Source organism: Chiloscyllium punctatum, chromosome 49, assembly GCF_047496795.1.
Source record: "Chiloscyllium punctatum isolate Juve2018m chromosome 49, sChiPun1.3, whole genome shotgun sequence".
Lineage (NCBI taxonomy): Eukaryota > Metazoa > Chordata > Chondrichthyes > Orectolobiformes > Hemiscylliidae > Chiloscyllium > Chiloscyllium punctatum.
In genome coordinates this window covers 27,105,816-27,131,986 of record NC_092787.1, presented here as the reverse complement: position 1 = coordinate 27,131,986, position 26,171 = coordinate 27,105,816, and the positions used below count along the sequence as shown (strand labels likewise).

The window sequence follows — 26,171 nt, the reverse complement described above, 5'->3', positions numbered from 1 at the left end:
CTATAGAGAGTCTCTTCTGTGTGTTTGAAAATGTTCAGACATTTTAGAGGCAGCTTCCCTCTGAATCAAAGGAATGGTTCTGGGGATAAGAAAATACAATTACGAAGATTAATTGGAGAATTTGGGACCGTTTTCCTTGAAGAGAAGGTTGAGAAGAGATGTCAGAAATACACTCAAAACCATGAGACATCTGGTCAGAGTTAACGGAAAGAAACTGTTCACAAAAGGTCACGGATCAGAGAGCCAGATTTAGACTGGCAAAAAAAAATGACAATAACATGAGGAGAAACATATTTTTCAGGTGATTAGCAGCTGGAATACTTTCAATGAGATACATTTAACAAAGGAAATGCATGATTAGAAATGGAAAATGTGCAGGACTGCAGGGACAAAAGCAGGAGAGTGGCATGAAGTAACATGCTACACCCGTCCTGGGAACATTTGATGGGGGCAGTGTAGAGAGCACTTTACTCTGTATCTAACCCCGTGCTGTCCCAGTCCTGGGAGTGTTTGATGGGGACAGTTTAGATGGATCTTTACTCTGTATCTAACCCCGTGCTGTCCCTGCCCCTGGGAGTGTTTCATGGGGATAGAGTAGGGAGAGTTTTACTCTGTATCTAAACTCATGCTGTGCCTGTCCTGTGAGTGTTTGATGGGAATAATGTAGAGGGAACTTTACTCCGTATCTAATACAGTGCTGTCCCTGTCCTGGGTGTGTTTCATGGGGACAGTGTAGAGGGAGCTTTACTCTGTATCTAACCCCGTGCTGACCCTGTCCTGGGTGTGTTTCATGGGGACAGTGTAGAGAGAGCTTTACTCTGTATCTAACCCCGTGCTGACCCTGTCCTGAGAGTGTTTCATGGGGACAAAGTAGAGAGATCTTTACTCTGTATCTAACTCCGTGCTGTCCCTGTCCTGGAAGTGTTTCATAGGGACAGTGTAGAGAAAACTTTATTCAGTATCTCTTGTCATGTTGTACCTGTCTAGTTCAATCTCTCCTTCCCTGATATTCCTTTTTCTAATTTTCTCTCCCTCTCTACACTGGTTAATTCTTGTTTTGTCTCCTTCTCTGCAGCTGGGGGTGGTGGAAACCGAAGGTGGCCGTGTGGAAGGAATTAATAAAAGGGACGGGCTTTTCTCCTCCATGGATGTTTTTAAAGGAATTCCTTTCGCTGCAACACCAAAGCGATTTGAGAAAGCTGAACCCCATCCAGGATGGACTGGTAACTCATTTCCTTGTTTGCCTTTTTCTTTGTTTTTAAAAAACAAATGGATAACATCCTGAAGTGTCTGGTTGCAGCAGGTTAGGGAGTTGCTGAGTAGAGGCCAGGGAACTTAGAAAAACCTTGAATGCTCTTAAACTCAACTGAATAACCTGTAACTTAACTTCCCAGCATTTTCACTCAGTCCAACTCCCACTCTAGAGACTTGAACACAAAGTTCAGTAAAGTACCCACACCAGACTCCCGAGTACCAATTCTGGATGACTGTTCTGGTACAGTACTGCTATAGATGCCACCTTTTGGATGAGATTTAAAACACAATGCCATCTGTCCTCAAGTTGATAATGACTCAATGTTTTGCAAAAGACCACAGGATCTGTTTCTGTAATTTGAGATACCACATCGTTACCTACATTACCACAGAGTCTGCTCTTCAAATGTAATTAACTGTTAAATGCTTTGGTTCATCTTGAAGTTGTGAAAGGAGCTACAGAGATACGAGTTCTCTCTGGCTAAGTGGCAAAACACCTTCTGTATGGTGCCTGCCCACATTGACCCAGGCACTGGTTGAGCCTTGCAGAGCTGACTGGACCCAGTCTCAAGGACCATCTTGTTACCAAGTTAAGCAGATGTCCATTGGCCTAGAATGTGCTCCTGATTACGGTGCAGTGGTCTGTGCTGGAGGAGAACGAAGATTGCTCAACCAAGCTCACCTGCAGAATTCCAAGAGATTTCTGTGAGCGAGAAATGCAAGGGGAAGGAACCAAAGTTTATAATCAATTTTAGGTTAGACTGAGGGAGGAGCTGGATCAGCAAATACACACTTGGTCCACAGCTGTAGCATTGTGTGTGGTTTTGGTCTCCTTACCCATGGAAAGACTTAGGAGAAAGTGAGGACGGTAGATGCTGGAGATCAGAGTTCAACAGTGTGGTGCTGGAAAAGCGCAGCTGGTCAGGCAGCATCCGAGGAGCAGGAGAGTCAACATTCAGGCATAAGCCCTTGATCAGGATTCCTGATGAAGGGCTTATGCCCGAAACGTCGATTCTCCTGCTCCTCGGATGTTGCCTGACTGGCTGTGCTTTTCCAGCACCACACTCTTTGACCATGGAGAGATATACCTGCTGCAGAGACAGTGCAATGCAGGTTTGGCAGACAAATTCCTGGGATGGAGGGATTGTCCTATGAGGAAAAATTAAATAGGCTGGGCCTTTGTTCTCTTGAATAAGAGCAAACCAAAGATCTATGGCTGTTTTTTTTTCCTTGTGGGATGTGGCCATCGCTGGCTGGTCAGTATTTATTGTCCGTCCCTAGTTGCCCCTTGAGAAGGTGGGGGTGAGCTGCCTTCTTGAACCACTGCAGTCCATGTGCTGTGGGTTGGCCCACAATGCCCTGAGGGAGGGGATTCCAGAATTTTGACCCAGCGACAGTGAAGGGACAGCGATATATTTCCAAGTCAGGATGATGAGTTGCTTGGAGAGGAACTTGCAGGGGGTGGTGTTCTCATGTATCTGCTGTCCTTGTCCTGCTGGATGGAAGTGGGTGTGAGTTTGGAAGGTGCTGTCTGAGGATCTTTAGTGAGTTTCTTCAGTGCCTCTTGTACATTGTAAACACTGCTGCTGCTGAGCGTCGGTGATGGAGGGAGCAGAAGCCCGAGGATGTGGTGCTGATTAAACAGGTTGCTTTGTCCTGGAGGGTGTTGAGTGTTGTTGGAGCTGCACCTATCCAGGTAAGTGGGGAGCATTCCCTCACACTCCTGACTTGTATCTTGTAGATGGTGGACAGGCTTTGGGGAAATCAGAAAGTGAGTTACTCGCCACAATATTCCTAGCCTCTGATCTGTTCTTGTAGCCACTGTGTTTATAAAATGAGTCCAGTTGAAGTTCTGGTCAATGATAAGCCAAGGATGTTGATAGGGGAGGATTCAGTGATGGTACAGCATTGACTGTAAAGGGATGGTGATTAGACTGTTTCTGATTGGAGATGGTTATTGCCTGGCATTTGTGTGGTACAAATGTGGCTGGAAGTCAGAAACAAAAACAGAAATTGCTGGAGAAACTCAACAGGTCTAGCAGGATCTGTGGAGAGAGAGAGAGAGAGAGAGAGAAAAACTTTGGGTCCAATGACTGTTCTTTGTCTGTTGAGTTTAGAAAAATGAGAAATAATCTCAGTCATAGAAAATTCTCACAGAGCTCCACAGGGTAGATGCAGGAAGTGTGTATGTGTGAAAGTGTATTTGTGTGTGTGTGTACGTGTGTGTATGAGACCTTTCCTTGAATCAAACCCGCTATTACGTGTGGTCTTCCCCTGCTGGTTATATACCTGTATTGTGTCAGTTTAATGCTGTTTCCACTTACATTTCCCTCTAATACAACAGTAACAGTAATTTAGAAGTACTTTGTTGTCTGTAAACTGGCTGCAATGACCTGAGGCTCCTAAGAAGTGCTTTATAAAAACATTTCTTTCTTTGTACTAACACCTCATGTCCATTTCCAGGTGTTCTGAAGGCCAAAGATTTTAAACCCAGATGTTTGCAGACAACCCTGTCACAGAAAGCTGTCTTTGGGAGCGAGGATTGTCTCTACCTGAACATTTGGGTCCCTCATGGCAGAAAAGGTAAAAACAAAACCTCCAAACTAAAACACACCTTTAAAATGTACCCAGCTGAGCAATGCCACCACAGAGTTATAGAGATGTACAGCACAGAGATAGACCCTTCGGTCCAACTTGTCCATGCCAACCAGATATCCTAACCTAATCTCTTTCCATTTGCCAGCATTTGGCCCATATTCCTCTAAACCCTTCCTATTCTTATACCCATCCAGATGCCTTTTAAATGTTGTAATTGTACCAGCCTCCACCACTTCCTCTGGCAGCTCATTCCATAGACGTACCACCCTCTGTGTGAAAAAGTTGCCTCTTACGTCCCTTTTATATCTTTCCCCTCTCACCCTAAATCTATGCCCCTCTAGTTCTGGACTCCTCCACCCCAGGAAAAAGACCTTGTCTCTTTATCCTAACCATGCCCCTCATGATTTTATAAACCTCTATCAGGTCACCCCTCAGCCTCTGAAGATCCAGGGAAAACAGCCCCAGCCTGTTCAGCCTCTCCCTATAGCTCAAATCCTCCAACCCTGGCAACATCGTTGTAAATCTTATCTGAACTCTTTCAAGTTTCACAACATCCTTCCAACAGGAAGGAGACCAGAATTGCACGCAATATTCCAAAAGTGGCTTAACCAATGTCCTGTATAGCGGCAACATGACCTCCCCAACTCCTGTACTCAATATTCTGACCAATAAAGGAACGCATACCAAATGCCTTCTTCACTACCCTATCTTCCTGTGACTTTACTTTCAAGGAGCTATGAACCTGCACTCCAAGGTCTCTTTCTTCAGCAACACTCCCCAGAACCTTACCATTAAGTGTATAAGTCCTGCTGTGATTTGCATTTCCAAAATGCAACACCTTGCATTTATCTAAATTAAACGCCATCTGCCATTCCTTAGCTCATTGGCCCATCTGATCAAGATCCTGTGTAATCTGAGGTAATCTTCTTTGCTGTCCACGACACCTCCAATTTTGTTGTCATCTGCAAACTTACTAACTATCCTCCTATCTTCACATCCAAATCATTTACATAAATATTTGTATCAATTTTAGGAATATGCTTCCCTGTATTTTGTTCACCCTGTTCTTTTCAAAAATGTATAATTTGTTAAATGTTGTGCTTGAAAATACAAACTAGACTGTTAAGAAGAATTGCCTTTTACATTTCCCACTGTTCAGGATGAAACTGTATCAGTTGTCATGTACTGGATTCCATGGTAAGAGTTAAGGATCTTCTGCACCATCACAATATTGTGTCTCTAACCTAGTCGTAAATCTCCTACAGTTGCTCCTCTCACGTCACAAATTCCTCTCTCCATATCTGCAGAGAACACATGTATTTTAGAACAATTTCTAGTTATCTAGTGGCCTGTCATCTGCTGAATCCCATCTGCCTCACTGATACCAGATTAATTCTGAAGATTCTGAAGCTATTGTGTCACAACTCCTTTTCAACGTTCAGTTTCCATCTAACCCCATGCTGTCCCTGTCCCTGAGAGTGTTTGATGGGGACAATGTAGAGAGAGCTTTACTCTGTATCTAACCCCGCGCTGTCCCTATCCTGGCAGTGTTTGAAGGGGACAGTGTAGAGAGAGCTTTACTCTGTAACTAATTCTATGTCGTACCTGTCCTGGGAGTGTTTGATATTGATAGAGGCTTGTGTAAGACTGTGTGCCACTGATAATTCTCATCCTAATCAGCACATGTCAGTGAAAAGATATTCAGATTCTGGATTAGTGGTGCTGGAAGAGCACAGCTGTTCAGGCAGCATCCGAGGATCAGCAAAATCGACGTTTCAGGCAAAAGCCCTTCATCAGGAATAAACGCAGAGAGCCTGAAGCGTGGAGAGATAAGCTAGAGGAGGGTGGGGGTGGGGAGAAAGTAGCATAGAGTACAATAGATGAGTGGGGGAGGGGATGAAGGTGATAGGTCAGGGAGGAGGATGGAGTGGATAGGTGGAAAAGAAGATAGGCAGGTAGGACAAGTCATGGGGACAGTGCTGAGCTGGAAGTTTGGAAGTAGGGTGAGGTGGGGGAAGGGGAAATGAGGAAACTGTTGAAGTCCACATTGATGCCCTGGGGTTGAAGTGTTCCGAGGCGGAAGATGAGGCGTTCTTCCTCCAGGCGTCTGGTGGTGAGGGAGCGGCGATGAAGGAGGCCCAGGACCTCCATGTCCTCGGCTGAGTGGGAAGGGGAGTTGAAATGTTGGGCCACAGGGCGGTGTGGTTGATTGGTGCGGGTGTCCCGGAGATGTTCCCTAAAGTGCTCTGCTAGGAGGCATCCAGTCTCCCCAATGTAGAGGAGACCGCATCGGGAGCAACGGATACAATAAATGATATTAGTGGACGTGCAGGTAAAACTTTGATGGATGTGGAAGGCTCCTTTAGGGCCTTGGATGGAGGTGTGGGAGGAGGTGTGGGCACAAGTTTTACAGTTCCTGCGGTGGCAGGGGAAGGTGCCAGAATGGGAGGGTGGGTTGTAGGGGGGCGTGGACCTGACCAGGTAGTCACGGAGGGAATGGTCTTTGCGGAAGGCGGAAAAGGGTGGGGAGGGAAATATATCCCTGGTGGTGGGGTCTTTTTGGAGGTGGCGGAAATGTCGGCGGATGATTTGGTTTATGCAAAGGTTGGTTGGGTGGAAGGTGAGCACCAGGGGCGTTCTGTCCTTGTTACGGTTGGAGGGGTGGGGTATGAGGGCGGAGGTGCGGGATGTGGACGAGATGCGTTGGAGGACATCTTTCACCACGTGGGAAGGGAAATTGCGGTCTCTAAAGAAGGAGGCCATCTGGTGTGTTCTGCGGTGGAACTGGTCCTCCTGGGAGCAGATACGGCGGAGGCGGAGGAATTGGGAATACAGGATAGCATTTTTGCAAGAGGTAGGGTGCGAAGAGGTGTAATCCAGGTAGCTGTGGGAGTCGGTGGGTTTGTAAAAAATGTTGGCTACATAGAACAGTCGATCTTCCGTAATTACACCGGCACCACTCCCCACCTCTTCCTCCGCTACATTGATGACTGCATTGGCGCCACCTTGTGCTCCCGCGAGGAGGTTGAGCAATTCATCAACTTCACCAACACATTCCACCCTGACCTTAAATTTACCTGGACCATCTCTGACACCTTACTCCCCTTCCTGGACCTCTCCATCTCCATTAATGACGACCGACTTGACACTGATATTTTTTACAAGATATTCAGAGTACAAATGATATTAACAGGAACCTGGGAGTTTATTTGTAAACACCACTGCCTATAACCTGAATGTTTTAAATTGTCTGCTGCCCCATTGGTTTTAATCTGATCATTCTGATTTAGTGAATAAACTAAAATTAAAACTGAAAGTGCTAGAAACACACAACGTGTTTGGGAATATTTGTGGGGAGAGAAGAGTTAATGTTTCACATTGATGACGTTTTGTCTGATAACTTTAGTAACTCTGTTTCTCTCTGCATAGATGCTGCCAGACCTGCTGAGCATCTCTAGCCTGTTCTGTTTTTATTTCAGCTTTCTGGCAACTGCAGTATTTTGCTTTCGTGACAATGACTAAACGATGGTCTCCTTCCCACCCTCCCCAGTGTCCACTAACCTACCTGTCATGGTCTGGATCTTTGGAGGGGGATTCCTGATGGGAGCAGGGCATGGAGCCAACTTCCTGAACAACTACCTGTATGATGGGCATGAGATCGCCTCGCGTGGCAAAGTGATTGTTGTCACCTTGAATTATCGGGTTGGCCCACTGGGCTTCCTGAGCACAGGAGATACCAATGCCCCAGGTTAGTGGACAATTCCCTGAAAGTCAATGGTTTTGATGCAATGCATGAAAAGAAATTATTAAGTAAATGACTGAATAAAGAATGCTTAGTTACGGGGTGATAGTAGTCATTATGCTTTTGATTCATGCCCCTCAAACTTGCTTGAACACAGCTAACATGATCTTCTATTAACCAGTTGTTAATGTGTAGGGTGGCCAGCAGGTTCAGGAGATTAAGAGGTATACAATGCATTCTGAATCTTCAGAAATTGCTGGTTGATTCACACTGTTCCACCATTTGAAAAATAGCATTCTGTGTGCCACACTGCATTCTCTGTGCTCTCCCCATCATAATAGTCTTTTTGCGGGCTGTGTTATTGTCATAAACAGGTAACCAAGGTCTATGGGACCAGCACATGGCCATCAGTTGGGTAAAGAGGAACATTGCTGCTTTTGGTGGGGACCCGGATAAAATCACCATTTTTGGAGAATCAGCAGGAGGTGCGAGTGTCTCTTTACAGGTACAGGTGGTTCCGCTGTAACACGCCTTTCGTTAACGTGAATTCGCTGTAACACAATTGACGAAATGGGGACACTGTTTCTAAAGTGCAAATGTTTAAAACGTTTGTTGGCTGTAACATCGCCAACACGTTAAATTCCGTTTCTCTAATGTACAACTTTTCTATAATGCGGGGTTGCACAAGAACACAACCATCGGATTATACAAGAGCTACCTGTAACTCAAGTATGAAATGGGGGATGTGGCAGGTTAGTGCAAGCTACATATTCAGTTGTAGTCTCAGTGATTAGTTTGTCTGAAATGGAGCAGCAGTGAGACTGTTACAATTAGGTTCAGTGATTCTGTGCTACAGAGGGGAAGTAACATTAGTCAGGATAGCTTGACAGCATCATTATCCGGGCTGAAATTGATGATAGGATCTGTGATGATCCACACAGTTACATAGTTAATTGACTTTCACAGCGAAGGTTGAAGGCTAATTCAGCAAGGTATGTGACTCCAGATCTGTAGCAATGTGGTTGACTTTCAACTGCTCTTGGAGCACCAACTAGCGATACCCACACCCCACAAAACCTAGAAGAAAACATTTTTATATGTCCTTTTACAGAACTCTTCCCAATCATTGAAATATTTTTGAAGTGTAGTCACTATTGTAATGTAGTACCCTGTTTGCACAAATCCCACAGGCAGCAATGCTATATAATAGTGTAAATGTTATGTTGACTGAAGGATAAATATGAGCAACTCCCCTGCTCTTCCAAATAGTCCTGTGAGATATTTTACATCCACTTAAGAAGGGCAGTTGTGGCCCTTGGTTTAACATTGACCCTGAAAGATGTGCATCTCGGAGAGTGCAGCAATCCCTGTGGGAGACTTCATCTTTATGCTCAAGCCCTGGATTGAAACTTGAAAACACAAGCTCATGGGTTGGATATGAAAACACAATAAACAAGAAATCTCACATTGCTACCTACTGTAACACTTTAAGCTCCTGTACTACATCAGACAAGCTTAATGTGAATCCAGTGTGCACATATTGCAAGGAAACACTCCAAATTCTCTACCAGATCTGAAAAAAAACATCTTCAATTAATGTATTCTACAATTTGAACGAAATATTATCTTTCCGATGATGTTTCCACTTTCTTTCACAGACCTTGACACCATACAACAAAGGAGTAATAAAGCGAGCAATTTCACAGAGTGGGGTAGCGACATGTCCCTGGGCAGTTCAGAGAAATCCCATGCACTGGGCCCAGCAGGTCAGTACAGTTGCACAAACAGAGATCACACTTGGTAAGTCCTCCTTCAGAAGTTAAGAACTGAGTCTGTAGAAATCTGTGAAATATAAGCAGGAGTGGGCCATGCTGCCCCTCGAGCCTGCTCTACCATTCAGTAAGACCACGGGTGATCTGACTACTCCACATTCCCATCTACACTCCCTCTCATTTATTTTCCTTCTACATGGACCTCTGAGGAGGGTGCCTGCAAATTCCAAGAAGTCAATGTGTCAGCACGCTGTTCAGCCCGCACAGAAACTCCCGAGTGGCTCTAAAGGGGGAAATGTTCATACCTGTCTAGCCACTATAATTTCTCATGTCCTTGCCCATCAACGGTTTATCTACCTCCAACTTAAAACGATTGAAGGCGTCAACTTCCGTTGCCTTTTGAGGGAATTCCAAAGACTCATCAGCCGAAGATAAGTTGTTTATCCAAAGAACAAGAAACATCTTCTCCACATCCAACTTGTCAAGATCACTCAGGATCTTACACGTTTTGATCAAGTTGCTTTTTATTCTTCTAAACTCCAACATTGAAAACAGGTCAGAGAAAAGTTTACTCGACTTGAAGTCTAGCATGACCAACGGTTTCTCATAAGACAACCCATTGCAGAGATTAGCCGAGTAAACCTTAGAGTCATAAAGTCACACAGATATACAGCACAGAAACAGACCCTTCAGTCCAACTCATCCATGCTGAACAGATATCCTAAATTAATCTAATCCCATTTGCTAACATTTGGCCCATATCCCCATAAACCCTTCCTATTCATATACTCATCCAGCTGCCTTTTAAATATTGTAATTGTACCAGCCTCTACCACTTCCTCTGGCAGCTCATTCCATACAAGTACCAACCCCTGTGTGAAAAGGTTGCCCCTTAGGTGCCTTCCACATCTTTACCCTCTCACCCGAAACCTATGCCCCCTGGTTTTGGACTCCCCTACCCCAGAGAAAAGACCTTGTCTACTTACCCTATCCATTTTATAAGCCTTTAGAAGGGCACCCCTTAGCCCTTCTCTGAACTGCTTCCAACATTGTTGCATTAGAACATAGAACATAGAACAATACAGCACAGAACAGGCCCTTCGGCCCACGATGTTGTGCCGAACTTCTATCCTAGATTAAGCACCCATCCATGTACCTATCCAAATGCCGCTTAAAGGTCGCCAATGAATCTGACTCTACCACTCCCATGGGCAGCGCATTCCATGCCCCCACCACTCTCTGGGTAAAGAACCCACCCCTGACATCTCCCCTATACCTTCCACCCTTCACCTTAAATTTATGTCCCCTTGTAACACTCTGTTGTACCCGGGGAAAAAGTTTCTGACTGTCTACTCTATCTATTCCTCTGATCACCTTATAAACCTCTATCAAGTCACCCCTCATCCTTCGCCGTTCCAACGAGAAAAGGCCGAGAACTCTCAACCTATCCTCGTACGACCTACTCTCCATTCCAGGCAACATCCTGGTAAATCTTCTCTGCACCCTCTCCAAAGCTTCCACATCTTTCCTAAAGTGAGGCGACCAGAACTGCACACAGTACTCCAACTGTGGCCTAACCAAAGTCCTGTACAGCTGCAACATCACCTCACGACTCTTGAATTCAATCCCTCTGCTAATGAACGATAATACTCCATAGGCCTTCTTACAAACTCTATCCACCTGAGTGGCAACCTTCAAAGATCTATGTACATAGACCCCAAGATCCCTCTGTTCCTCCACCTGACTAAGAACCCTACCATTAACCCTGTATTCCGCATTCTTATTTGTTCTTCCAAAATGGACAACCTCACACTTGGCAGGGTTGAACTCCATCTGCCACTCCTCAGCCCAGCTCTGCATCATATCTAAGTCCCTCTGCAGCCGACAACAGCCCTCCTCACTGTCCACGACTCCACCTATCTTTGTATCATCTGCAAATTTACTGACCCACCCTTCGACTCCCTCATCTAAGTCATTAATAAAAATTACAAACAGCAGAGGACCCAGAACTGATCCCTGCGGAACTCCACTTGTAACTGGACTCCATGCTGAATATTTACCATCTACCACCACTCTCTGACTTCGACCGGTTAGCCAGTTTTCTATCCAATTGGCCAAATTTCCCTCTATCCCATGCCTCCTGACTTTCCGCATAAGCCTACCATGGGGAACCTTATCAAATGCCTTACTAAAATCCATGTACACGACATCCACTGCTCTATCCTCATCCACATGCTTGGTCACCTCCTCGAAGAATTCAATAAGACTTGTAAGGCAAGACCTACCCTTCACAAATCCGTGCTGGCTGTCCCTAATCAAGCAGTGTCTTTCCAGATACTCGTAAATCCTATCCCTCAGTACCCTTTCCATTACTTTGCCTACCACAGAAGTAAGACTAACTGGCCTGTAATTCCCGGGGTTATCCCTATTCCCTTTTTTGAACAGGGGCACAACATTCGCTACTCTCCTGTCCCCTGGTACCACCCCAGTTGCCAGTGAAGACGAGAAGATCATTGCCAACGGTACTGCAATTTCCTCTCTTGCTTCCCACATAATCCTAGGATATATCCCATCAGGCCCGGGGGACTTGTCTATCCTCAAGTTGTTCAAAATGTCCAACACATCTTCCTTCCTAACAGGTATCTCTTCTAGCTTATCAGTCCGTTTCACACTCTCCTCTTCAACAATACGGTCCCTCTCGTTCGTAAATACTGAAGAGAAGTACTTGTTCAAGACCTCTCCTATCTCTTCCGACTCAATACACAGTCTCCCACCACTGTCCTTGATCGGACCTACCCTCGTTCTCGTCATTCTCAGGTTTCTCACATACGCATAGAATGCCTTGGGGTTATCCTTGATCCTATCCGCCAGGGATTTTTCATGCCCTCTCTTAGCTCTCTAAATCCCTTTCTTCAGGTCCCTTCTGGCTATCCTGTATCCCTCCACTGCTCTGTCTGAACCTTGTTTCCTCAACCTTATGTAAGCCTCCTTCTTCCTCTTTACTAGACATTCAACCTCCCTCGTCAACCAAGGCTCCCTCACACGACCATTTCTTTCCTTTGATTTAAAAAAAGCAATATTGTATAGAGTAATCTGGATCCATAGTAAATTGATGCAAGTTGATGGAACATTAGCCTCGTCTGATCCAATGTTAAAATATGAGAAACAAAGCTCACTCACTTCAATAATTTCAGTCCGAGACAAGATCTGAATCAGTAGTGTCATTTATTTTACACTTGCAAGTGGGTGTGATGTCCAGTGCCTATAAGGCAGAGGACATACACACCCCAAATTCAATTCATATACAACATTTATATGATTTGATTTCTTTTGTTTTACACTGCTCCCTCCCCTGTTTACATCCTCCACTTCCCTAAGACCGGCCCCCATTACCCCTGTTTATCTCTTGCCTTATCCGGCCTTGTCTGTGATAAAATGCTTATTCCTGGCCTCACAAAGCTGTTTGACCTCATCCTGCTGTAGGTCATTGTTAGGCATATTCTTTCTTCATCATTATCTACCCCCTTCATCTGTGCCTTTCCCGAGGCCGTTCTGATCCCTATGACCCTTTTAATTGGGGTTTGTTCCTGTGTTTTCGTAAAAGTGGGAAACAGATGTGTATACCTACTGTTTGTACAGGCGTATCTCGCTTAACTTCATCCCCTCACAACATCTCATCTATTTGCCCGTAATGTCTACCATTGTTTTGCAGTCACATTTCATTCTGACATACAATTTTAGCTAATGCAAAAACAATTATATATTTCCTCCACATCGTTTCCATTCTTGTTGACTCAGCTCTTGGCTAAAACAATTACACACTGGTGTGAGCTCATTTTACTTTGTAAAATGGAATTGCAGAATTGCAGAAGTAACATTAATTTACCTATATCCCACAAAATATCACATTTGGTTAGTATGGTAAAGGCAAACATGGCCTTGTGTTTGCAGCTTTCCCAAGGGAGACTCTTGACATGGCTGGACCTGGGGAAATGGGCCTGGTTTCAGACCCTCAGAATCTCTAAATGAAAGGAGGGCGGTATCAGGAGAATCAGCCCAGAATTGTTCCTGTGCATCTGTCCTTTCAAGCAGCAGATGGTGTCTGACAAAAAGAAGTTCAGTCAGGCAAGGGCGGTTTGGATAGTAAATTGGAAAGGTTTCCAATAATCTTCTCATGCCCCACCACAGGGTGTGTCATGGTTATAAAAGTTGTTGTTGGTGCAGAAGGGTGCCTGGAATCACAGAAATTCCCAAAGCACCCCACACAAAGTGGAAATCTTGCACACCCTCCCTGGATGAATGGCGCTGGAGATGAAAACAATTCACAGGAGCCCACAGTTTCTGAGTTTGTCTCTAAGTTACATTCTCAGCTTGAATGGACGGTACTTGATCTGGGATAGTTTGGGCTTTCGATATGCTAATGGGAGTGACACTGATTGTGAGGTGAATGTACTAACGGCCAATCTGGTATCTTGCAGCTTGCTCAGAAGGTTGGCTGTCCCAGAGATGACCCTGCTGCCATGGTGGCCTGTCTGAAGATCACTGACCCCAAAGCTGTCACTCTGGCTATTCCCCTGAAGCTTATAAATTTGGAAAGTAAGACACAGGAGAGGATAATGTCAATGTTTCTGCTCAAGAACGTTTGAACATATTTCCACAAAAATGATTTGGAAACACACCGCTTTCTAAAACCTTTGGACCCTAAAAAGCAAAATGTTTTCACCACATTCATAAACGAATACGGTTTGAGGCAGAAGTGGGTTAAACTGGAGTTGGCTGGGTGTTAAAAGTTGTTTCTCCCAAGACTGAGAAGTAGAAGCAAATCACTAACCTGTCTCAGTAATCTGTAAGTATCTGGCACCCACTGAGTGATCCTGAGCACTAAGCACAGTGGTACAGGTTCTCCTCCTCCTCAGGGAGTTAGAAATGGTCACAGAGGGGCAGGGTTTTTAAAAAATGGATAGTTGTGACAGGAAAGCATTCACTGGACACAAAATTAGAATTCATAAACACAAGCGAAAGTTATTTTGTTCGAGTCAAGCAAGATAGCCCACTGATGTTGGGAAGTGATAAATATTCAGTATTTGAAGAAATGTTGTACAGGTGTCCCCCGCTATCCGAAAGTAGAATGTTCCTATGAATCCTTCCGTAAGCAGAAATGGCCTAAAGTGAAGAAGTAATTACCATTAATTTACCTGGGAAAATAAAAAATAACCCACAAAGCCTAAAATAACACTAACATTTTGTAAAAGCAGGAATGATATGATATATACATTAGAAATAATATATATACAGTGGAACAAAGAACAAAGAAAATTTACAGCCCAGGAACATGCCCTTCGGCCCTCCAAGCCTGAGCCGGTCCAAATGTACCGTCTAAAGTTGTTGGTCAATTCCTAAGCATCTATATCCCTCTATTCCCCACCTACTCATGTATTTATCCAAACGTATCTTAAATGAATCTACCGTGCCTGCCTCTACCATCTCTTCTGGCAACGCGTTCCAAATGCCCACCACCCTCTGTGAAGTATTTACCATGTGTATCCTCCTTAAACCTTCCACCTCTCACCTTGAAAGCGTGACCTCTCATTATTGAATCCTTCACCCTGGGAGAAAGCTTGTCTCTATCCACCCTGTCTATACCCTTCATGATTTTATAAACCTCAATCCGGTCCCCCTCAATCTCCTTCTTTCTAATGAAAATAAATCTAACCTACTCAACCTCTCTTCATAGCTAGCACCTTCCATACCAGGCAACATCCTCGTAAGTCTTCTCTGCACTCCCTCCAAAGCGTCCACATCCTTTTGGTAATGTGGTGACCAGAACTGTACACAGTATTCTAAATATGGCTGAACCAATGTCTTGTACAATATTAACATGACTTGCCAGCTCTTATACTGAATACCCTGTCCAATTAAGGCAAGCACACCATATGCCTTCTTGACCACTCTATCCACCTATGCAGCAACATTCAGGGTACAATGGACCTGCACACCCAGATCTCTTTGCCCATCAACGTTTCCCAAGGCTCTTCCATTCATTATATAATTTCACTCACCAGGATAAGGAAGACAGTGAGCACACTGGAAGGCTGAGGGGTGGTGGTGATGATGGTATGTTAGACAGAATCAGAGTTTGGGGTGGTGGGAGGTACAGGAGACTGGGGTCTAGGAGAGAGAGTAAGAGGATCATCTATTAACACTTCCAAGGAAGGCGCTTGGTGGTGCCACTCTCGCTAGGCGCGCTTTTTTGTAAAAGCAAAAATCCTCTTTTGGTTAATGAAACAGGTACTAATGTAGGTCTTTCATGAAAGTAAATTGGCGTAAACTGAATGTTTGAAAAGCGGGAGATACCCGTATCTGTTGGAACAGCTGTACGACTGTCCCACTATCTCTCTTAAGCAACGTTGTGTGGGTATGCACAGTCTGTTTGTACACAGTCTCTGTGCCATTAAAATGAAGAACATAACTGACTAAAATTACAAACCAAAAGAGAAAATGCTGGAAAATCTCAGCAGGTCTGGCAGCATCTATAAGGAGAGAAAAGAGCTGATGTTTCGAGTCTAACTGATCCTTTGTCAAAGCTTTGACAAAGGATCAGTTAGACTCGAAATGTCAGCTCTTTTCTCTCCTTACAGATGCTGCCAGACCTGCTGAGATTTTCCAGCACTTTCTCTTTTGGTTTCAGATTCCAGCATCCACAATAATTTGCTTTTATTTGACTAAAATTACAAACCGCTTGATATCTATGAAATAAACTGTGAATATACTGACCTCATTCTAGCATGGAGAGCCATGTTGAAAGCCCCAGTGTGAGTTATGTTGAGGGTTATGCTGGTGGCCTAAAGAGATTGGAAAAAGTAATCGGATTGGTCACTCATTGAGATCTTCTCTACCCATTATAATTGAGCAGCTCGTTAGAATTCCTGCAATGGAAGTATTGCCTCACTCCTGTGGAAACTGCCAGCTATGGTAACATTGTCTTCAAAAGCTTCCCTTAGATCAGTTTGATTTATACATTATAACAGGACATGTGACCCAACCAACCTCGGCCACTGTTTACGTTCTAAAGAAGCCTGGTCTCAATCTACTACATTTCAATTTATCAGAATTACCATTGTTTTTTTATGAATCAATCCAGTTTATCCATTTTATTCACCTCAGTAATTCCACATGATAAGCGTTACACATTCTCATTACTCCACAGGTAAAAGATTGCTTTGACCTGTGTCCCCTCGACCTGCTTGTCTTCTCTCCTGCTCAGTCAGTGATGGTTTGTTACCACTGCCTGATAAAATGTCCTGGGAAGCCACACTGCCCAGGAGAGGGAAAGGCAGGATGTGGTTGGGTTTCCTCTGACAACCAACATAGTGCCTTTTGAAGCAGGTTATAAGGACTGGAAACAATGCCTGAATAGTATCAGTTCTCCATTAAGTATAGAACGTGTTCACTTTATTATTTTGTGCAAAAGATGGAGGGGAGAATGGATTGAATCCTTTGCTTTCCACTCTTTCAGCTCCACTCGTATTCTACCTGATATGGGCTCCAGTCATTGATGGGGACTTCCTTCCTGATGAACCTAAGAAGCTCTACCACAATGCTGCTGGTGTCGATTACATCGCCGGGGTTAACAATATGGATGGCCATATTTTTGCTGGCTTGGACGTTCACTCAATCAATCAGGCTGGGCTAGGAAAGACCTATCCGTATGGAACATGATTTCTTTAATTGTGTTACTTCCGAATCCTGTTACTGAGACATTTCTTTTCCTTCTGTAGGTATCTTGCATCATAAACGATTCTTGCTCAGACTGCTCCCAGACTGGCTAGACGCTGGGGAGATCTTGTGGATAGTGTCCCTACCTCTAAGCCAGAAGCTCTAAGCTTGGGTCCCACTTCAAGACTTGATGGCCAAGGAAATTCTGTCCATATCAAGCCCAAACAGTTTGAATAGCTCCTTATAAATCCTTTCGACACCTGCCAATTGCAGGTGGTAAGAGTGGGTAAGAGTTCAGCCATGCGAAGGAGAGAAATTGAAACTCTACCCCCCCCACCCCCCGCCCCCATCATTATCCGTAGTTGTAAACTACAAAAATGCCCGGAAAAGAGCATGTTTCTGCGGGAGAGCAAAATCTTTGGGAGGCTGGTTAGCTCAGTTGGCTGGATTGCTCTACCAAAATCCAAAATAGACTCGATGGGATCCAATGGCTCCCTTCTGTGCCATAAAAGACACATAAACAAATAAATTAGAAACATGAAAGGCCCATTTAACCCCGTGAGCCTGCTCCGTCATTTAATAATCTCAACTTTGCTTCCTGTCTATCCCTACCTCCTTTGGCTCCCTTGTTGACTGAATACTTAGAAGTATTTTTAATGAGCCAGCCTCCACTGTTCTCCGGAGAAAGAAATTCCATAAACCAATAAATCAGAGAAAAATGTTCTCAGCTGTCTTCAATGGAAAACTGCTCATGGCTCTATAAGAAGTTGCTATAGTGAGGAGATTGGGCATGCGTTTATATCCTGGCCCCTTCCAACTGCCAACTTTGGATAACTAAGGAAATAGAGGGGACACGACAGCAAATCTCAGGATCACGAATGGGAATGTAGTTGACGATGGGTTCACCTGAGACAAAGAACAAAGGATAAAATATTAAATTGGCAGAAGTGAAAGACTTGCAATTAATTGTCAATCACCATCAAATGGGTACATTCTCCATGACAATGCTTCAGAATCCACTTGTCAACCAATCAGCACTCCCTGTACACACTGTATGAATTGTTCTGATGAGAGCAAGATGAGAAGCTTCAACAACATCTTTTTAGCAATACTGCAGTCAAAAACTATTAATTTAAAAGAAAATAAACATTAACCTGAATGACATGAAACCTCAGAGACTAGGCCAAACAAATTTGTTACACACATCTATTGGAACCAAAGAATGCAGAGAGAGATTGGTCAGGTAGCTGTACAAGATTATGTCATGCACTGCATGGACAATATTTTGATAAAAACAGCATGATGTAAAATGTAAACTCAGTTTCTCTCTCCACAAATGCTGCCAGACTTGCTGAGTTTCTCCAAGGTTCTGTGTGTTTGTCCCAAAATTTTGGATTTTTAAAAAATAAAAACCTATTCTACAATTGCTAATCCAACCATAGAAAATAGAGTCATAGAGATGTACAGCATGGAAACAGACCCTTTGGCTCCAACCCGTCCATGCCGACCAGATATCCCAACCCAATCTAGTCCCACCTGCCAGCACCCAGCCCATATCCCTCCAAACCCTTCCTATTCATATACCCATCCAAATGCCTCTTAAATATTGCAATTATACCAGCCTCCACCACTTCCTCTGGCAGTTCAATCCATACATGTACCACCCTCTGTGTGAAAAAGTTGCCCCATAGGTCTCTTTTATATCTTTCCCTCTCACCCTAAAGACTTTGTCTAGTTACCCTATCTATGCCCCTCATAATTTTGTAAACCTCTATAAGGTCACTCCTCAGGGACGCTCCAGGGAAAACAGCCCCAGCCTGTTCAGCCTCTCACTATAGCTCAAATCCTCCAACCCTGGCAACATCCTTGTAAATCTTTTCTGAACCCTTTCAAGTTTCACAACATCTTTCTGATAGAAAGGAGACCAAAACTGCAAGCAATATTCCAAAAGTGGCCTAACCAATGTCCTGTACAGCCGCAACATGACCTCCCAACTCCTGCACTCATTACTCTGACCAATAAAGGAAAGCCTTCTTCACTATCCGATCTACCTGCAACTCCACTTTCAAGGAGCTATGAACCTGCACTCCAAGGTCTCTTTGTTCAGCAACACTCCCTAGGACCTTACCATTAGGTGTATAAATCCTGCTAAGATTTGCTTTCCCAAAATGCAGCACCTCACATTTATCTGAATTAAATTCCATCTGCCACTTCTCAGCCCATTGGCCCATCTGATCAAGATCCTGTTGTGATGACTAATCTATTTGCACAGGTTGTGGAAATAAGTACCTGTATTATTATCTTGTGAGCTGGACGTTTGTTGGTATTTGCAGGAGCGACCTGTATAATCTCATTCGAGGTCTGACCATAGACAAAGGTGAAAAAGCTGCCAACATAACTTATGACCACTACACCAAGAACTGGCCTGCCGATCCGAGTCAAGAGCTCATTAAAAGGACAGTAGTGAACTTGGAGACAGATGTTCTGTTCTTGGTCCCGACACAACTGGCTCTGGATCTTCATTATCGACATGCTCAGTAAGTCAACTGACAGACATTTCCATCCAGTGCCACACATTGTGTGGCCAAGCAAGTAGTGAACCATTGGGTAGGAAGTGGTACAGTCTAATAATCTCCATATGTGAAGGAGCAGAGAATATAACCCATTGCTTTTGCCTCTACAACCAATCACTTTATAAATATTCTTGTAAGGGATGTGGGATTTGCAGACAGGGCTAGCATTAACTGCCCATCCCAGGTTTCACTTGCATTGAGTGGCTTGCTGGGGCCATCTCGGAGGGCAGTTAAGAGTCAACCACATTGTTGTAGGTCAGATCAAGAAAAGATGGCAGATTTCATTGCTTCAAAGACATTAGTGAACCAGATAGGTTTTAACAACAATTGGCAATGGTTACACAGTTGTCATTAGACTAGCTTTGAATTCAAATTTCACCCTCTGCTGTAATGGGATTCCCCAGAACATTAGTCAGTGTCTCTGCATTACTAGACTGGTGACATTCACACTATGCCACCATGTGATCCACTTTGGTCCAGTAACACATCAGACACTTTTTAAAAATCTTTTTCGGAGAAGGTCCTTGTCTGTTTCTCTCTAGCCTGTAGTCTTCCTGGACTATTGAGGGGAATAGGAGAAAGTGAGGAGATCAGATGCTGGAGATCAGAGCTGAAAACGTGTTGCTGGAAAAGCGCAGCAGGTCAGGCAGCATCCAAGGAACAGGAGAATCGATGTTTCAGGCATGAGCCCTTCTTCAGGAAGAAGGAAAGTGTGCCAAGCGGGCTAAGATAAAAGGTAGGGAGGAGGGACTTGGGGGGAGGGGTGTTGGAAATGCGACAGGTGGAAGGAGGTTAAGGTGAGGGTGATAGGCCGGAGAGGTCAGGAAGAAGATTGCAGGTTAGAAAGGTGGTGCTGAGTTCGAGGGTTGGGACTGAGACAAGGTGGGGGGAGGGGAAATGAAGAAACTGGAGAAGTCTGAGTTCATCCCTTGTGGTTGGAGGGTTCCTAGGCAGAAGATGAGGCGCTCTTCCTCCAGCCATCGTGTTGCTATGGTCTGGTGATGGAGGAGTCCAAGGACCTGCATGTCCTTGGTGGAGTGGGAGGGGGAGTTGAAGTGTTGAGCCACGGGGTGGCTGGGTTGGTCGGTCCGGGTGTCCCAGATGTGTTCTCTGAAACGTTCCGCAAGTAGGCGGCCTGTCTCCCCAATATAGAGGAGGCCACATCGGGTGCAGTAAATGATGTGTGTGGAGGTGCAGGTGAATTTGTGGCAGATATGGAAGGACAACCCAGATGGCCTCTTTCTTCAAAGACTGCAATTTCCCCCCAGATGTGGTCGACGATGCCCTCCAGCGCATCTCCTCCACTTCCCGCTCCTCCGCCCTTGAGCCCCGCCCTTCAATCGCCACCAGGACAGAACCCCACTGGTCCTCACTTACCACCCCACCAACCTCCATATACATCATATCATCCGTCGCCATTTCTGCCACCTCCAAACGGACCCCACCACCAGGGATATATTTCCCTCCCCTCCCCTCCCCTATCAGCGTTCCGAAAAGACCACTCCCTCCGTGACTCCCCACCAACCCAACCTCCACTCCTGGCACCTTCCCCTGCAACCGCAAGAAATGCAAATCTTGCGCACACACCTCCCCCCAATCCAACCACCCCTTGGACTCCTCCATCGCCAGACCATAGCAACACGATGGCTGGAGGAAGAGCGCCTCATTTTCCGCCTAGGAACCCTCCAGCCACAAGGGATGAACTCAGACTTCTCCAGTTTCCTCATTTCCCCTCCCCCCCACCTTGTCTCAGTCCCAACCCTCGAACTCAGCACCACCTTTCTAACCTGCAATCTTGTTCCTGACCTCTCTGCCCCCACCCCCACTCCAGCCTATCACCCTCACCTTAACCTCCTTCCACCTATCGCATTTCCAATGTCCCTCCCCCAAGTCCCTCCTCCCTACCTTTTATCTTAGCCTGCTTGGCACACCTTCCTCATTCCTGAAGCAGGGCTCATGCCCGAAACGTCGATTCTCCTGCTCCTTGGATGCTGCCTGACCTGCTGCGCTTTTCCAGCAACACATTTTCAGCTATTGAGTGGAATAGACAGGGTTTGATAGATTCCAATTGCCCAGCAGTATTGCTGCTATACACAGCACAAAGCGAGAGCAGTCTCTTTGACATTTTTCTCTCATTGTCCAAGAGGCGTCTGGCCAATGCTGGATGCCTTCCTATAGTTTACACCAGGAAATAGGAGATAGGAGTGGTTAACTCTTGTAACCTGCAAATCAGCTGTAATTCCAGAGGATGCTAGATTAGTGGATGAGGGATACAGGAACAGGAGGGTTGAGATGAACAAGATAGGAGGAAGTTCACGTGAAGTATAAATGGCAGCAGACCTCATTGGGCTGAGTACACTGTTTCTACATAAATCCTTTATAACGTTGTGTTGTTCTTTTCTTTATATCGTCGTTTTTTCACAGGGGAGCACAGACGTTCAGCTACCTGTTTTCCTACCCCTCTCGGGCTCCCATATACCCCAAATGGATGGGAGCTGATCACGCCGACGACCTCCAATACGTCTTTGGAAAACCGTTTGCCACTCCACTCGGGTACCGGCCAAGTGATAGAGACGTTTCGAGATATATGATCGCCTACTGGACCAACTTTGCTCACACAGGGTACAAAAGTAGAATAAATAAAGAGCTGCATTTATATAACACCATTCTCAGCCTCAGGATGTCCCAAACCCACCCAAGTTCTTTGAGGAGGTGTCAGATGGGTTGACGACGGTTGAGCAGTCAATGTGGTGTATATGGACTTCAGCAAGCCATTTGATAGGGTTCCCCATGATAGGCTCATTCATAAAGTCAGGAAGTATGGGATAGAGGGAGATTTGGCTGTCTGGATTCAGAATTGGCTGGCTGACAGAAGGCAGAGAATGGTTGTAGGTGGAAAGTATTCTGCCTGGAGAAGAGTGTTGAGTGGGGTCCCACAGGGCTCTGTTCTTGGGCCTCTGCTCTTTGAAGTTTTTATAAATGACTTGGATGAGGAAGTTGACGGGTGGGTTAGTAAATTTGCAGATGACACAAAGGTTGGCGGTGCTGTCGATAGTATCGAGGGCTGTTGCAGGCTGCAGCACAACATAGACAGGATGCAGAGCTGGGCTGAGAAATGGCAGATGGAGTTCAACCTGAATAAATGCGAAGTGATGCATTTTGGAAGGTCGAACTTGAATGCTGAATATAGGATTAAATGCAGGATTCTTGGCAGTGTGGTGGAACAGAGGGATCTGGGTGTGCAAATACATAGATTCCCTCAAAGTTGCCACCCAATGGATAGGGTTGTTAAGAAAGCATTTGCTATTTTGGCTTTCATCAACAGGGGGATCGGGTTAAGAGCCGTGAGGTTTTGCTGCAGCTCTACAAGTCCCTGGTGAGACGACACTTGGAATATTGTGTCCAGTTCTAGTCGCCTTACTATAGGAAAGATACAGAGGCTTTGGAGAGGGTGTAAAGAAGGTTTACCAGGATGTTGCCTGGACTGGAGGGCTTGCCGTATGAAGAAAGGTTGAATAAACTTGGACTTTTCTTTCTGGAGGGAAGGAGGAAGAGAGGAGACCTGATTGAGGTGTACAAAATAATGAGAGGAATAGATAAGAGTCAATAGCCAGAGACTTTTCCCCAGGGCAGGATAGATTGGTATGAAAAGTCACAGTTTGAAGATATTAGGAAGAAGGTATAAAGGAGACGTCAGAGGTAGGTTCTTTACACAGAGTTGTGAATGCGTGGAATGTGTTGCCAGCTGTGGTGGTGAAAGCAGAGTCATTGGGGACATTTAAGCGACTGCTGGACATGCAAATAGATAGCAGTGAGCTGAGAGGTACGTAGGTTAAGTTACTATATTTTACATTAGGATTAAATCTCAGCACAACATTGTGGGCCAAAGGGCCTCTTCTGTGCTGTACTTTTCTATGTTTATGTTCTGACAGCCGGTGAAGTACTTCTGAAGGTTGTAACTTAGGTGGTACAGCAGCCACGTTATGCACAGCAGGATCCCAAAAACAACACTGTGATAAAGATCCAATTGCTTTGGTTTGGTGACAATCACTACATACAATTTGAACATTTGAAGGCAAAGCCCTCATCTCATCAGGACTGGTATAGGAGAAACCAAATTTAGAAAAGAGTGATGGTCTAGTGGTATTAATCATGAGAACATTAATCCAGAAACCCAGGTAATGTTCTGGGGACCTGAATTCAAATCCTGCCATAGCAGATAGTGGAAAGTGAATTCAGTAAAATTCTGGAATTAAGAGTCCAATGGATCCCATGAAACCATTGCCAATTATCCAAATGAACAAATGTTCTTTAGGGTAGGAAACGGTCAACCTTACTCGTCTGGCCTAAATGTGACTCCAGACCCACAGCAATGCTCAGCTGTATCGGCAATAAGTACTGGACTGGCCAGTGACTCCCACATTTCATGATTGAATAAAAACAGGGCATCAGTTTAGACAGAATGAGAAGAGTGTTCAGATTGCTAAGGCCATGGTAGGTGTGGAGATGAAGCAGGAACTGGTAAATTGTCAATATTAGCTCTAGAACAAGAGATCATTGTTTTAGAGTAAGGGATAGCAGATTTAAAAGAGAGATGAAGAGGAAATATTTCTCTCAAACGTCATGAACCTGTGGAATTCACTATCTCACAGTATGGTGGATGCTAGGACATGGAGTAATTTTAAGAAAAAAAAGACAGATTTTTAATTAATAGCGGCTTGACAGGTTATTGAGAGTGGGCAGGAAAGTATAGTTGAGGCCATAAGGAATAAGAATGGACGTAAGGCCATTCAGCCCATCGAGTCCTCTCCGCCATTCAATCATGGCCGATGGGCATTTCAACTCCACTTACCCGCACTCTCCCCATAGCCCTTAATTCCTTGCGAAATTAACAATTTATCAATGCCTACCTTGAAGACATTTAATGTCCCAGCCTCCACTGCACTCCGTGGCAGTGAACTCCATTGAAGGCCAAGATGAAATCAGCCGTAATTGTATTGAATGATGCCTCCTCTTGCTCCATATTTTATGTAGTTAAACCAAGCAGGCAGACTCTAACCAGAATGCATTGCCATGGGGAACTCAGCAAGGTTTGGCAGTTCTTTGTAACTCAGAAAGGTGCAATGGAAGGACATGTTCCATTTGCTTATAAATTCCATAATTTCTGTTATTGTATGTGACTTCCAGCATTCACAAATGAATCACTGTGAATCCCAATGCTACTCTTAAATTGCTTAATGGATATTAGTCCAAGACACACAGGGAAACAACCCTGCTCTTAGCAATGGGATCTTTGAGGGGGGCAGATAGGACCTCAATTTGCTATCTAATTCAAAAGACAGTCTCTGAACTGGGAGTACCAGCCTGGATTGTTGTGCTCAGCTCGCAGTGGCATGAGAGTACTATTGACAAGACACACTGTAGCAACTTGCTAAGGCTCCTTCGAAAGTACCTTCCCAAACTGTGTCTTCTTACAATCTAGACAGATGAGGGCAGCCACTGAATGAAAACACTTCTAACTGCACATCATTTTGACTTGGAAGTATCTATCTTGCTGTTTCTTCCCTATTGCACATCAAATACCTGGAAATTTCCCAATAAGGCTGTTGGCGCACCAACACTAGATGGACTACAGCATTTCAAGCAGAGGCACACTATCAGCTTCAAGGAGAGCACGTGCTGGCAATGTCCAGCATTGCTCACAGCTCACAAAATATTTTTCTTTTAAAATGATATCCTCTTTGTTTTACAAGTCTTCTCTAATGCACCATTGGCAGAAGTGAGGATAGTTGCCAGGCATTCAGTCATTGACCACTTGGTGGGGCCGGCCCAAGAAAACCTTTCTTCTTAGTTTGAGTTTCAGCTTGTCCGAATTGTTTTTCTTCAGCTGGAATCAGGAGGTTGTAGTTCCAAGACTGAGGTGAACATGTCAACACAGTATAGAAGGAATGCTGCACTGTTGAACTTATCTTCAGATCCAACAAGTAATGCCACCTGTTCTGGGGACCTGAATTCAAATCCTGCCATAGCAGATAGTGGAATGTGAATTCAGTAAAATTCTGGAATTAAGAGCCCAATGGATCCCATGAAACCATCGCCAATTATCCAAATGAACAGTTACAACATTTTGCCACCAAATAAAGGGCATTTCTATGACCAATGCTCCAACCTCCATCACAAACAGTAACTGTGAGATCTTACTGTTCCCAGAATGTGAAGTGCGTGCACCCACATAACCATGTAAAGCAATCCCTGCTTTACAGCTGCAGCAAGGTGTTCTATGCAGTAGTTCAAAGAGAACATAACCAGCAAAGACTATGTTTTTCTCTTGCAGCGATCCTAGTCGGGGTGACTCGGACGTGCCCACCCCTTGGATCCCTTACACATCGATGTACACCCAGTATCTGGAAATTAACAAGGACATCAACATGGGCTCTGTCAAGCAAAGGCTTCGCTATGATACAGTCACCTTCTGGAACCAGACCTTTACTGCTATACAGCAGTGATACCCTCACC

At 44.7% G+C, this 26,171-nt stretch overlaps 1 protein-coding gene across 1 annotated transcript; it reads left to right on the top strand.

Moving 5' to 3' along the window:
• Positions 1-1,081: 1,081 nt before the first annotated feature.
• LOC140469306 (bile salt-activated lipase-like) lies at positions 1,082-26,171 on the top strand. Its single transcript, XM_072565676.1, has 10 exons — positions 1,082-1,223; positions 3,718-3,837; positions 7,403-7,600; positions 7,969-8,099; positions 9,253-9,360; positions 13,845-13,962; positions 16,883-17,072; positions 19,416-19,619; positions 22,080-22,277; positions 25,990-26,171. The coding sequence occupies exons 1-10, from the start codon at positions 1,145-1,147 to the stop codon at positions 26,159-26,161; spliced, it is 1,518 nt and encodes a 505-aa protein (XP_072421777.1). The 5' UTR covers positions 1,082-1,144; the 3' UTR covers positions 26,162-26,171.